Genomic DNA, 14,705 nt, shown 5'->3' with positions numbered 1-14,705 from the left:
AGTTTTAAAGTCTCTCTGTCTCGATGGAGATCTTCCTTTATTACCACCTGCCTCAATTGAAAGTCCAGTTTAGAAAACGGTTTTATTTTAGATATGTAATCCTCCATGTAAAAAGTGCAAGCGAGAGGAAAACATAAACGATCGCTGCTCACACTTGCTGCTTGTTGTCACTTCTTCTGCAGCCGAGTAGTCACAAGAAGGATCACTAGCGCCCTCTACCACCAGGAGGCGGGAGTCATTTAATGACTCATATTTGACACACGCAGCTACGGTATATTAATAAAACATAGCTGCTTACTGTTCTTTTTAGCATCTTCGATAGCTTGGACCTTAAATCCTACTGAATAGCTCTTAATCTTCTTTCCCTTTATGAGATTTTAAATGACTGAAGTCAGCCTCCTCCATTTTGAAAATGATGACAGGTGAAGTGTCACTCGTGACGTGACGAGTTTGGCATATGCTAATTAGTTGGCGAAACGAGTTTGACCCGGCGGAAATTCTAGACATGCGCTAATAAAAATAATATTTTGCAAAACAAGTTTGACCTGGCGTTAATCCTGAGCCGGCGGTAATGCTAAGTATGCGCTAATTATTTTCCAAAACGTAATTCTAGGCAGGCGCATACTATATACCCGGCGGCAATTTAAGGAAATACGGTATACTCTGTTTGAAAAGTACAGGTTCCCCATATTTTTTCAAAGTCACGTGGTGACATTTCTGGTTTTACGAGCAGAAGAGCATGTTCGGCAGCGCACACATACAGAGTACTTACAAGCAGACACAGTGTGTAGACAGAAAAGGGAGAATTGACGCTTTTGGTGTAAAAAGTCAAGATAAAGGTGAAGTTATAACACTGAAACACCCTCAGGAAGAGCTGCTTTAAGACATGGCTAGCTAGTTTGCGGCTCGCATCCATCCACGGTGTTTTAGCTACTTTTAAATCACAAATTCTGGCCTCCATGACGACAAATAAAGTAAGTTTATCACGGGAGGACCATATATAACTAAACATGCTTCACTACACACCATAAGAGGATACAATAGCTCACTGCCATCACAATGTAAACGAACGCCATGGGTGGATCGACACCTGACATCCATTGTATTGATACCAAGTGCTCGTTGATACTACTATTACATTGATATTTTTTATCGTCACAAAATCTTTTTTCCTTTTTTTAAAATTCAAATTATGTTTATAAAGTCAGTAAAAATGTCCCTGGACACATGAGGACTTTGAATATGACCAATGTGTGATCCTGTAACTACTTGGTATCGGATCCATACCTAAATGTGTGGTACCATCCAAAACTAATGTCAAGTATGAAAGAAGAGAAGAATAAGTGATAATTACATTTTAACAGAAGTGTAGCTAGAACATGTTGAAACAGAAAACAGTGCGACACCTACCCTTTACATCAGTATTTATTAACCATATTATTAGTGGTTTATTAGGTATTACATTTTATTGTACGATTCCGTAACTACTTGGTATTGGATCGACACCTAAATGTGTGGTATAATCCAAAACTAATGTCAAGTATCAAAGAAGAGAAGAATAAGTGATTATTACATTTTAACAGGAGTGTAGATAGAACATGTTAAAACAAAAAACAGTGTGACACCTACCCTTTACATCCGTATTTCTTAACCATATTATTGGTTTATTAGGTATTATATATTATAGAATTATACATGTTAAAACAGAAAATAAGCAGACATTAACAAGTAGATTAATAATTATTTTTTACGGTTTGTCCCTCATAATGTGTAGAAAATAATAGCTGTATAAATGACACAATATGTTACAGCAGACTAATTAGGAGTCTTTGTTTGTTTACTTACTACTAAAAGACAAGTTGTCTAGTATGTTCAACATTTTATTTAAGGACTAAATGACAATAATAAACATATGTTTCATGTACACTCTATTTATTTTGTTCAAATAAAGACAATAATGACATTTTTTGTGGTCCCCTTTATTTAGAGAAGTATGGAAAAGGACTACAATACATTTTGGTGTTGTATTGCTGTATTTTAATGTTGTCACTATGGTGGCACATGATGAATACTTAGGTCTACTGCACTGATGTCGTCATGACGGTGTTCCTGAGGTGGAACCTGGCTGGAGAAGTTTGAGAAGTGAATAACAAGGTCACCTTTTGTGTGTGTGTGTGTGTGTGTGTGTGTGTGTGTGTGTGTGTGTGTGTGTGTGTGTGTGTGTGTGTGTGTGTGTGTGTCAGTGGCGAGGGCAGCCATGTGTCGGGTCAGAGCAACGGTCGGGACCCCCAGGCCTTGGCCAAAGCGGTACAGATCCACCACGACACCCTAAGGACCATGTACTTCGCCTGAGTGGGCCTGCAAGGCCCCCACCACCACCACCGCCACACACCCACCTCACAGCTGACACATCCATCCAACATTCTGCAGCCTCACGCACTCTCAAGGTTATGACTTGTATTATTCTTATGATTATTTTGATGCCACCAGGACTGTTTTATGTCAGTGTATTGATGCTGACTTCACACATGCTACTAAGGAGGCAATACCTGGAAGTACCCATGTTGGATGTTACAATCCCATGTTGGATGTTACAATCCCATGGTGGATGTTACAATCCCCATGTTGGATGTTACAATCCCATGTTGGATGTTACAATCCCCATGTTGGATGTTACAATCCCATGTTGGATGTTACAATCCCATGGTGGATGTTACAATCCCCATGTTGGATGTTACAATCCCCATGTTGGATGTTACAATCCCATGTTGGATGTTACAATCCCCATGTTGGATGTTACAATTCCATGTTGGATGTTACAATCCCATGGTGGATGTTACAATCCCCATGTTGGATGTTACAATCCCATGCTGGATGTTACAATCCCCATGTTGGATGTTACAATCCCCATGTTGGACGTTACAATCCCATGTTGGATTTTACAATCCCATGTTGGATGTTACAATCCCATGTTGGATGTTACAATCCCATGTTGGATGTTACAATCCCCATGTTGGATGTTACAATCCCCATGTCGGATGTTACAATCCCCATGTCGGATGTTACAATCCCCATGTTGGATGTTACAATCCCATGTTGGATGTTACAATCCCCATGTTGGATGTTACAATCCCATGTTGGATGTTACAATCCCCATGTTGGATGTTACAATCCCATGTTGGATGTTAAAATCCCATGTTGGATGTTACAATCCCCACGTGAGATGTTACAATCCCATGTTGGATGTTACAATCCCCACGTGGGATGTTACAATCCCCATGTTGGCTGTTACAATCCCCACGTTGGATGTTACAATCCCATGTTGGATGTTACAAACCCCACGTGGGGTGTTACAATCCCACGTTGGATGTTACAATCCCATGATGGATGTTAAAAACCCCACGTGGGGTGTTACAATCCCATGTTGGATGTTACAATTCCCACATGGAGTGTTACAATTCCCACGTGGAGTGTTACAATCCCACATAGGATGTTACAATCCCCACGTGGGATGTTACAATCCCCACATGGGGTGTTACAATCTCCACGTGGGGTGTTACAATCCCATGTTGGATGTTACAATCCCCACGTGGGGTGTTACAATCCCATGTTGGATGTTACAATTCCCACGTGGAGTGTTACAATCCCACGTAGGATGTTACGATCCCCACGTGGGATGTTACAATCCCCACATGGGGTGTTACAATCCCCACGTGGGGTGTTCCAATCCCATGTTGGATGTTACAATCCCCACGTGGGATGTTACAATCCCCACATGGGGTGTTACAATCCCCACATGGAGTGTTACAATCCCATGTTGGATGTTACAATCCCCATGTGGGGTGTTACAATCCCATGTTGGATGTTCCAATCCCCACTTTGAGTGTTACAATTCCCACGTCGGATGTTCCAATCCCCATGTTGGATGTTACAATCCCATGTTGGATGTTACATTCCTCACGTTGGATGTTACAATCCCATGTTGGATGTTACAATCCCATGTTGGATGTTACAATCCCATGTTGGATGTTACATTCCTCACATTGGATGTTACAATCTCATGTTGGATGTTACAATCCCACGTCGGATGTTCCAAGACCCGAATGAGGGGGATCCATCATGCATGCACACCAACACACTTTTGTTTTATTTCTCTGTATGGTGTACAGCAGTTGAGGTACGTTAGCACTTAGCAATTAGCATGTGCGTCCATTAGTGGGCTTTCGTGGTCTTCTTGTCTAATGATTTATTATTTTATTTTATTTTTTTAAAATAGCGAGGACAGAAAAAAAGGAGGGGTAGCAAATGTGGAGAAGTTAGCCTGTGGTGGCGTGAGGTTAGCATGTGTGACACCTGTTGCACCTGTAAGGAGAGCAGGTGCATGTGTGACACCTGTTGCACCTCTACCAGCATTACTAAGCAGCCAAACAAACAAAAAAGGGGAATTTCTTCAACAGGGAGCTCCTTTTATTTTCTTGTTCTATTATTTCTTCTTGAAGGATTTTACAAGGCACTTTTTTTTTATCGACATCATGATATATTTTAGCAAAGAGGCAACTTAAGGCTGTAGGCAAGGTCAAAGCCCCTGACTATTATCAATGCTATCAGGATTATTATCAATACTATCAGGATTATTATCAATACTATCATCATACTTGCCAACCCTCCCGGATTTTCCGGGAGACTCCCGAAATTCAGCGCCTCTCCCAAAAACCTCCCGGGACAAATTTTCTCCCGAAAATCTCCTGAATTTCAGGCGGAGCTGGAGGCCACAGCCTGTTTTCACGTCCGCTTTCCCACGATATAAACAGCGTGTCTGCCCAATTATAACTGTAGAACGACCGAGGGCGAGTTCTTGGTTTCTTATGTGGGTTTATTGTTAGGCAGTTTCATTAACGTCCTCCCAGCGCGGCAACAACACACAACAACAGCAGTCACGTTTTCGTCTACCGTAAAGCGGTTCGTCTGGCGTAAACAGCAATGTAGTGACACTCCTAAGCAGGACAATACTGCCATCTACTGTACATGCATATGGTTAGAAAAATAGTGACAGAGAATAGAACAAGGGTGGACAATTCAACCCTTAACTCAACAATGAGTAGATGAGTGTTATGTGTGTGTATATGTGTAAATAAATGAACATTAAAATTCAAGTATTTCTTTTATATATTTATATATATATATAAATATATATATAAAATACTTGACTTGGTGAATTGTAGCTGTAAATATACTCCTCCCCTCTTAACCGCGCCCCCCACCTCCCGAAATCAGAGGTCTCAAGGTTGGCAAGTATGACTATCAGGATTATTATCAATACTATCATGGTTATTATCAATCCTATCCTGATTATTATCAATACTATCAGGATTATTATCAATACTATCAGAATTATTAGTGATCACTTAAGTGCTGTGAAGCTGAAGGTCATTCAGCAGTTGACCTTGACACATTCCCAAACCCTCTCTCACCCTTTTCACCATTTCTATACACTTTCCTCTGCAGGCCTGGACAGCAGCACACACACACACACACACACACACACACACACACACACACTTGTATCAGCCAATTTCCTTTGGTGCTCCGTGTGTGCGTGGGCGACACGGTAAGGGATGGCGACACTTTGACCTCCACTTTGACCTTTTTGTACTGCTAATGTGTGAGAGTGAGGTGTTAATAATGCATGTTCCAAAACTGGATGTCTTCAGCCACCTTACTTTCCCTTTTCCCAAAGCGGCGGCGACATTTAGCCGGCCCGATGCCTCGATCCTGCTTTTTATTTCTCCTCCTCTCGTCAGCATTTGAGTGTCCAAGCGAGTCCTTTAGAGGGCGCTGTGTCAACACTATTCTGTTTCCGCCGCCTCAAAAGCGCCTCTGATCTTCCGCTCCTTTCACACAGAAATGTATGGAGGTTAGTTGGTGTGTTTATTCTGAGAGAACACTGAATTTGTGTGACTGGATTTTTTGCATTTGAATTTTTGTCAACTGATAATTTTCCTTTCAATTATGCTGACAATTTCGTTGAATGAAAATTGGTGAGCAAAATGTGTGTTTAAAAAGTGTTTGTCAAAATACAGTTTTAAAATTCTGTAGAAAAAAATCAGTGGGAAAAAAGTCAGTGTTTTAAAATTCAGTTGGAAAAAAAATTCAGTGCAGAAAAAAAATCAGTGGGAAAAAAATCAGTCCAAATAAAACAATAAGTGCATGAAAATGCAGTGTAAATGAAATTCAGTGCAGAAAAATGCAATGTAAAAAAAAAAAAAATCAGTCCAAAAAAAATCAGTGGAAAAAATATCTGTGCAGAAAAAATCAGTGGAAAAAATACAGTGCAAAAACATTCAGTGTTAAAAAATCGACACAAAAAAATCAGTGTAGCAAAAAATCAGTCCAATCCATGGTCTGCATAAATCTGCATAAAAAATATATGTGCAGAAAAAATCTATGTAAAGAAATGTGTGCAGAAGTATGCATTGTAAAAAAAAATCAGTGCGGAAAAAAATCAGTGCAAATAAAATTCAGTGTAAAATATTCAGGGCAGAAAAAAATCAGTGGAAAAAAAAAATCTGTGTATTAAAATATAGTTCAGAAAAGGTCAGTGCAGCAAAATGCAGTATAAAAAATATAAGGGCACAAAAAATCAGCGGAAAAAAAGTCTAAAAAAATTCAGTGCGAAAAAAATCACTGCAGAAAAAAACAGGGTAAAAAAAATCAGTACAAAAAAATTCAGTGTAAAAAAAATGGTATGAAAAAAATCAGTCCAAAAACAAATCTGTGGAAAAAATATATGTGCAGAAAAATGGAGCGTAAAAAATATCTGTGCAAAAAAATTCAGTGCAACAACAAAATCAGTGGGGGGAAAAAATCAGTGTATTAAAATTTAGTTCAGAAAAAATCAGTGCATAAAAAATGCAGTGTAAAAGATGTCAGTGCACAAAAATTCACTGCAAAACAAAATCAGTACAAAAAAATTCAGTGTAAAAAAAAATGGTATGAAAAAAATCAGTCCAAAACAAATCTGTGGAAAAAATATATGTGCAGAAAAATGCAGTGTAAAAAATATCAGTGCAGGAAAAAAAATCATTGCAAAAAAATTCAGTGTAAAAAATTCAGTGCAAAAAAAAAAAAATCAGTGTATTAAAATTTAGTTCGGAAAAATCAGTGCAGAAAAATGCAGTGTAAAAGATATCAGTGCACAAAAATTCAGTGCAAAACAAAATCAGTGCATAACAATTCAGTGTTAAAAAAACAGTCCAAAAAATATCTGGCAAAAATTTCAGTGCAAAAAAATTCAGTGCAGAAAAAAATCAGTGTAAAAAAATACAGTGCAAAAAAATTCAGCGCAGAAAAAAATCAGTGGGAAAAAAATCAGTGTATTAAAATATTGTTCAGAAAAGATCAATGCAGCAAAATGCGGTGAAAAAAATATCAGTGCACAAAAATTCAGTGCAAAAAAAACCAGTGGAAAAAAAATCTAAAAAAATTCACTGCAGAAAAAATCACTGTAAAATAATTCAGTACAAAAAAAAATCAGTGTAAAAAAATGGTATGAAAAAAATCAATCCACTGCGATGAGGTGGCGACTTGTCCAGGGTGTACACCGCCTTCTGCCCGATTGTAGCTGAGATAGGCGCCAGCGCCCCCCGCAACCCCAGAAGGGAATAAGCGGTAGAAAATGGATGGATGGAAAAATCAGTCCAAAACAAATCTGTGGAAAAAATATATGTGCAGAAAAATGCACCGTAAAAAATATCATTGCAAAAAAAATTCAGTGCAAAAAAAAACATCAGTGTATTAAAATTTAGTTCGGGAAAAAATCAGTGCAGAAAAATGCAGTGTAAAAGATATCAGTGCACAAAAATTCAGTGCAAAAAAAAAAAAATCAGTGCATAACAATTCAGTGTTAAAAAAACATGGCAAAAAAATTAGTACAGGAAAAATCAGTACAAAAAAATATTTGCAAAATAAATTCAGTGCATAAAAATTATGTGTAAAAAAAAATCAGTCCAAAAAAAATTTTGTGCAGGAAAAAAATCAGTGGGAAAAATATTCAGTGTAAAAAAAAAATCAGTGTAGAGAAATTCAGTGTAAAAAATATCAGTGCACAAAAATTCAGTGCAAAATAAAAATAATCAGTGCATAACAATTCAGTGTTAAAAAAAACAGGGCAAAAAAATTAGTACAGGAAAAATCAGTACAAAAAAATATTTGCAAAAATAAATTCAGTGCATAAAAATTATGTGTAAAAAAAAAAATCAGTACAAAAAAAATGTGCAGGAAAAAAATCAGTGGGAAAAAATTCAGTGTAAAAAAAAAAAAATCAGTGTAGAGAAATTCAGTGGATAAATCTCGTCCTCTTTGACACCATAGTTTGCTTCAGTCCTAATCTACACTTAATTGTTACGCACTGAATTATATAACTCTGTATTTTAATAAACTGAATTTTTAAACACACACAGTTTGCTCAGAAATTAATATTCAATTAAATTGTCTGCAAAAAAAAAAAAAAATTCAGTTACATAAATTGTGCGTCAAGGAAAAGCTTTGGTAATAAAACCACAAATGAATCTCCATAAAATGTGGCAAAATGCTGCCTCAGGATTGAAACAGAATGCAGCCTTAAGTCTGCCTTCACCTGAGCTGGTTTGAAGACAATATTATTTGTTTTAGACTAAGACGAGAGCAAAGTGCTGCAATGGAAATGAGGATGTTGTGTACGACCATGGAGACACTCATTGACTGCACATCCCAGCTCCGAGCACGCAGTACACAACTATCATTTCTGGACTATAAGACTAACTTTATTACAGCCTTAAAGACGCTGGCAATAACTGGAATGATCCAGACACGAGAAGACATTTTTACATACATGAATGGATCTTTTTCCGGGAGGGGAAAAAAAACCGGTTCCAAATCAGCCCTCAAGTCCTCCAGCAGCTCCAAAATGTAAATCCTGGATGGACAACATGTCTGCTTTTTGTATTTCTGACACTTGAAACATGACGCAGCGTTTTCTCTTGTGTGGTACATTGGCTCCATCTAGTGGTGCCCCAAGCAATCACTTGGTTGAATATATAAACACAGTGTTACTGTTCAAACTGTAATGTTACAGTAGCCAACAATATTTAAATATACCAACCCCGTTTCCATATGAGTTGGGAAATTGTGTTGGATGTAAATATAAACGGAATACAATGCAAATCAGTTTCAACCCATATTAAGTTGAATATGCAACAAAGACAACATATTTGATGTTCAAAATCATAAACATTTTTTTTTTTGGCAAATAATCATTAACTTTAGAATTTGATGCCAGCAACACGTGACAAAGAAGTTGGGAAAGGTGGCAATAAATACTCATAAAGTTGAGGAATGCTCATCAAACACTTATATGTAACATCCCACAGGTGTGCAGGCTAATTGGGAACAGGTGGGTGCCATGATTGGGTATAAAAGCAGCTTCCATGAAATGCTAAGTAATTCACAAACAAGGATGGGGCGAGGGTCACCAATTTGTAAGCAAATTGTCAAACAGTTTTAGAACAACATTTCTCAACGAGCTATTGCAAGGAATTTAGGGATTTTACCATCTACGGTCCGTAAAATCATCAAAAGGTTCAGAGAATCTGGAGAAATCACTGCACGTAAGCGATGATATTATAGACCGTTGATCCCTCAGGCGGTACCGCATCTAAAACCGACATCAGTGTGTAAAGGATATCACCACATGGGCTCAGGAACACTTCATAAAACCACTGTCAGTAACTACATTTGGTCGCTACATCTGTAAGTGCTAGTTAAAACTCTACTATGCAAAGTAAAACCCATTTATCAACAACACCCAGAAACGTCGCCGGCTTCGCTGGGCCCGAGCTCATATAAGACGGACTGATGCAAAGTGGAAAAGTGTTCTGTGGTCTGACGAGTCCACATTTCAAATTATATTTGGAAACTGTGGACGTGGTGTCCTCTGGAACAAAGAGGAAAATAACCACCCGGATTGTTATAGGCGCAAAGTTCAAAAGCCAGCATCTGTGATGGTATGGGGGTGCATTAGTGCCCAAGGCATGGGTAACTCACACATCTGTGAAGGCACCATTAATGCTGAAAGGTCCATACAGGTTTTGGAGCAACATATGTTGTCATCCAAGCAACGTTAGCATGGACGCCCCTGCTTATTTCAGCAAGACAAGTGTTACAACAGTGTGGTTTCATAAAACAAGAGTGTGGGTACTTTCCTGGCCCGCCTGCAGTTCAAACTTGTCTCCCATGGAAAATGTGTGGCGCATTATGAAGCGTAAAATACGACAGCGGAGACCCCGGACTGTTGAACGACTGAAGCTCTACATAAAACAAGAATGGGAAAGAATTCCACTTTCAAAGCTTCAACAATTAGTTTCCTCAGTTCCCAAACATTTATTGAGTGTTGTTAAAAGAAAAGGTGATGTAACACAGTGGTGAACATGCCCTTTCCCAACTACTTTGGCACGTGTTGCAGCCATGAAATTCTAAGTTAATTATTAATTGCAAAAAAATAATAATAAAGTTTATCAGTTTGAACATCAAATATGTTGTCTTTGTAGCATATTCAACTGAATATGGGTTGAAAAGGTTTTGCAAATCATTGTTTTCTGTTTATATTTACATCTAACATTATTTCCCAACTCATATGGAAACGGGGTTTGTACTTGTATAATGAACACTTAGGCCTACTGCGCTACTGTATTGCAATGTTGGTCACCATGGTGCTACTTGGAGAGTTTTCTGAGGTGGAACTTTAAGAACCAAGGCGTCTTAAAGTTCTCACGGATATTTTAGTGTCGGGACCAACGTGAAGTCAAGACTTTGTGACGTATTTCCTGGCAGGAGGCAAGAATTCTAAACTACGCTTAGAATTTGTTGTTGTTGTTTTTTATTTTCTTACCAGCTTAGATTTCCCCAAAAGCTTCTAAAATATACAAAAGCCAAAAGCAGTGAAGTTGTCACCTTGTGTAAAAGATAAATAAAAAGAGATTACAACAAATCCTTTTCAACTTATATTCAATTGAATAGTCTGCAAAGACAAGATATTTCATGTTCACACTGAGAAAATGTGTTGCAAATAATCATGAATTTAGGATGTAATGACAGCAACACATTGCAAAAAAACGCATTTTTACCAGTGTGTTACATGGCCTTTCCTTTTAACAACACTCAGTAAAGGTTTGGGAACTGAGGAGACACATTTTTGAAGTGGAATTCTTTCCCATTCTTGCTTGATGTACAGCTTAAGTTCTTGCCTCATATTTTAGCCTTCATATTTTCAATGTCTGGACTACAGGCAGGCCGGTCTAGTACCCGCACTCTTTTACTATACAGACATGCTGTTTTAACACCTGGCTTGGCATTGTCTTGCTGAAATAAGCAGGGGCGTCCATGATAACAACATATGTTGTTCCAAAACCTGTACGTACCTTTCAGCATTAATGGTGCCTTCACAGATGTGTAAGTTACCCATGCCTTGGGCACTAATACACCCCCATACCATCACACATGCTGGCTTTTACACTTTCCACCCAGAACAATCCGGATGGTTCTTTTCCTCTTTGGTCCGGAGGACACGACGTCCACAGTTTCCAAAAACAATTTTAAATATTGACTCGTCAGACCACAGAACACTTTTCCACTTTGCATCAGTCCATCTTAGTTGAGCGCAAGCCCAGCAAAGCTGGCGGCGTTTCTGGGTGTTGTTGATTAATGGCATTGGCTTTGCATAGTAGAGTTTTAACTTGCACTTACAGATGTAGCGACCAACTGTAGTTACTGACAGTGGTTTTCTGAAGTGTTCCTGAGTCCATGTGGTGATATCCTTTACACACTGATGCCGCTTTTTGATGCAGTACCGCCTGAGGGATGCAAGGTTTGTAATCTCATGGCTTACTTGCAGTGATTTCTCCACATTCTCTGAACCTTTTCATGAGCGTAGATGTTGAAATCCCTAAATTCCTTGCAATAGCTGCTTGAGAAATGTTGTCCTTAAACAATTTGCTCAGGCATTTGTTGACAAAGTGGTGACCCTCGCCCCGTCCTTGTTTGTGAACGACCGAGCATTTCATGGAAGCTGTTCACCATTAGCCTGTTCGCCTGTGAGATGTTCCAAATAAGTGTTTGATGAGCATTCCTCAACTTTCTCACTCTTTTTTGCCACTGCTGCCAGCTTTTTCTAAACAACTTCCAAATGAGCTAACATCTGCCCCAAAAAAATAAGTTTCTCAGTGTGAACATGAAGTATCATGTCTTTGCAGACTATTCAATTGAATATAAGTTGCAAAAGATTTATTGTATTGTCTTTTTATTTAGCTTTTACACAAGGTGACAACTTCACTGCTTTTGGGGTTTTTATTATTAGAAAGTAGCGGACCGACGGTCGCCTGGCAAGCTTGTCTGGTGGCCAACATGACCCCTGTGAGCACGTCCTGTACCTTTTACACAGAACCCTGTTATTGGATGGTGTGTAAAATGCCTGTCGGACGATCGCTTTCAACACAACAGCATAGGAAAAAGTGAGTTTTTCCCGCCTCTATTACGGCTCAGAAGCAGGGAAATTGCCGCGCAGGACAAATTACGGTGCTGGGCTGTGTGAAAGGAGCTCTCGTCTCGTCTCGTTTTTTGTAGCAGATTTTATTCATTGTGTCCCAGGTGATTTTATAACTTTATGGACTTTATCTCACCATTTTGACACACTTTCCCACAGTTGGGGGCCTAATACCCCCCCCCCCCCCCTCCTCCTACTCTTCCCTAATGGTTGACAAGATCAATATGGGACATTTTCATACAGACGATGCAGTTCTCACTCTCTGACGCCACAAAGCACCTTCTAGAGGAGGGGGCCTAGTCAGCCCTCGCCTCCTCACCTGACCAAGCAATACGGCAGCCACAGCGGTCCTGTCACAGCACTTCCTGAAAGGACACACCTGTTAGTTTGGCTCTTTTATGATGATGATGATCGTGTTGGGAGGGTTATTTTTTAAAATGAAAATAAATTTGTTTTGTAATAATTACCCTCTCTGTCTTCTTATGTGTGTGTGGGTGTGTGTGTGTGTGTGTGTGTGTGTGTGGGGGGGGGGGGGGGGGGGTGCATTTACAGCCCGCAGCTAATTTTTTTTTTATATCCCGTGACACGTTTGGAGAATATTACAGGAAAAAAGAACATCAAAAAGTGGAATAAAAGAGCAAAAAAGTGTAATTTAACTGGAAAATGTACAGAAGTTAGTTTTTGTGTTTATTATGAAGCTTTAAAAAAAAAAATTAGTTAAGGGAACTGAATTTTGTGAATGCATTTTATTGTATATCAAATTATGCTGATAATTTCTTTTAAAACCATTTTTTTTGGCAAAAAATAAAAATGTACTTTTATTGACTGAATTTTAAAACAGAATTGTTTTTACACAAAATTTGTATATACTATATTTTTTATTCAATTAATTATAAAATACAGAATTTTAAAACACCAAGTTTTTAAACACTGAATTTTACAACGTACATTTTTTTATACACTGAATTTTTAAACCCCGAGTTTTTATAAAATTACTTTTCACGCACTGAATTTTTATATAATACATTTTTCGTACACTGAATTTTAAGATACTGAATTTTTTAAACACCAAGTTTTTAGCTACTGAATTTTACAACATTAAATTTTTACACAATTAATTTTACACACTGAATTTTTATATACCATATTTTTTATGCACAGATTTAAAATACTGAATTTTTAAACACCGTGTTTTTATACAATTACTTTTTACACACTGAATTTTTATACAATACATTTTTTATACACTGAATTTTAAAAACTGAATTTTTATACACTGAATTTTACAACATTCAATTTTTAAAACACTGAATTTTTGAACAATGAATTTTTACACAAGGAGTTTTTACATGCTACATTTTTCATACACTGAATCTTTAAACACCAAGTTTTTATACAATGAATTTTATGACATTAAATTTTTACACACTGATTTTTTTTAAACTAAATCTTTTATACACCTGCGATAAGGCGGCGACTTGTCCAGGGTTTAACCCACCTTCCGCCTGATTGTAGCTGAGATAGGCAAAAGCGCCCCCGCGACCCCAAAGGGGAATAAACGGTAGAAAATGGATGGATTGATGGATGGATCTTTTATACACTGAATTTTAAAAGACAGAATTTTTATAGACTGAATTTTTAAACACTGAACTTTGCAACATTAGTTTTTTATACATAGAATTTTTAAAAAACTGAATTTTTTAACAAGTTTTTATACAATTACTTTTTACACACTGAATTTCATTAAAAAAAAATTCTACACAGAATTTTTCAATTACTGAATATTTATACCCTGACTTTTTATACACTGAATTTTACATTACGTTGTAAAAAAAAATAATTTCATAAAATTCAAACAAACAATTCAGTCACATAAATTCAGTGAAAGAAAAAAAAAAATTCTAATAAAAACAAAAATTAACCTCCATAAAAAGGTTGCAATATTGACAATAATAACAAAGCTGACATGTATTTTATTTTATTTTTAAACTTTAAACTGTAGTGACTCAAAAAAACACAAACTAAAACAGGGTTTCTGCAAGTCATTAAAAATCAATACAAGTTATTAAATGGATTTGGTTCAAATTAAGGTCTTAAATGCCATTAAAAAGCACTAAATACGATGTCTAAA

General features: G+C 37.4%; 1 protein-coding gene across 2 annotated transcripts in view; it reads left to right on the top strand.

Moving 5' to 3' along the window:
• The window catches only part of ago1 (argonaute RISC component 1), a 79,214-nt gene extending 66,174 nt beyond the window's left edge, over nt 1-13,040 (top strand). For both annotated transcript variants that reach the window (XM_061915163.1, XM_061915162.1), the window contains exons 19-20: nt 2,244-2,447; nt 12,734-13,040. In XM_061915163.1, coding sequence (XP_061771147.1) covers nt 2,244-2,352 — 109 coding nt within the window. In that variant the 3' untranslated portion in view covers nt 2,353-2,447; nt 12,734-13,040. The remainder of the gene's footprint in view (nt 1-2,243; nt 2,448-12,733) is intronic.
• The last annotated feature ends 1,665 nt before the right edge of the window (nt 13,041-14,705 follow it).

The sequence above is a fragment of the Nerophis ophidion genome, linkage group LG11, assembly GCF_033978795.1.
Source record: "Nerophis ophidion isolate RoL-2023_Sa linkage group LG11, RoL_Noph_v1.0, whole genome shotgun sequence".
In the NCBI taxonomy this organism is placed as follows: domain Eukaryota; kingdom Metazoa; phylum Chordata; class Actinopteri; order Syngnathiformes; family Syngnathidae; genus Nerophis; species Nerophis ophidion.
The sequence above is the reverse complement of the archived record's forward strand: the minus strand, read 5'-3'. Positions and strand labels throughout refer to the sequence as shown.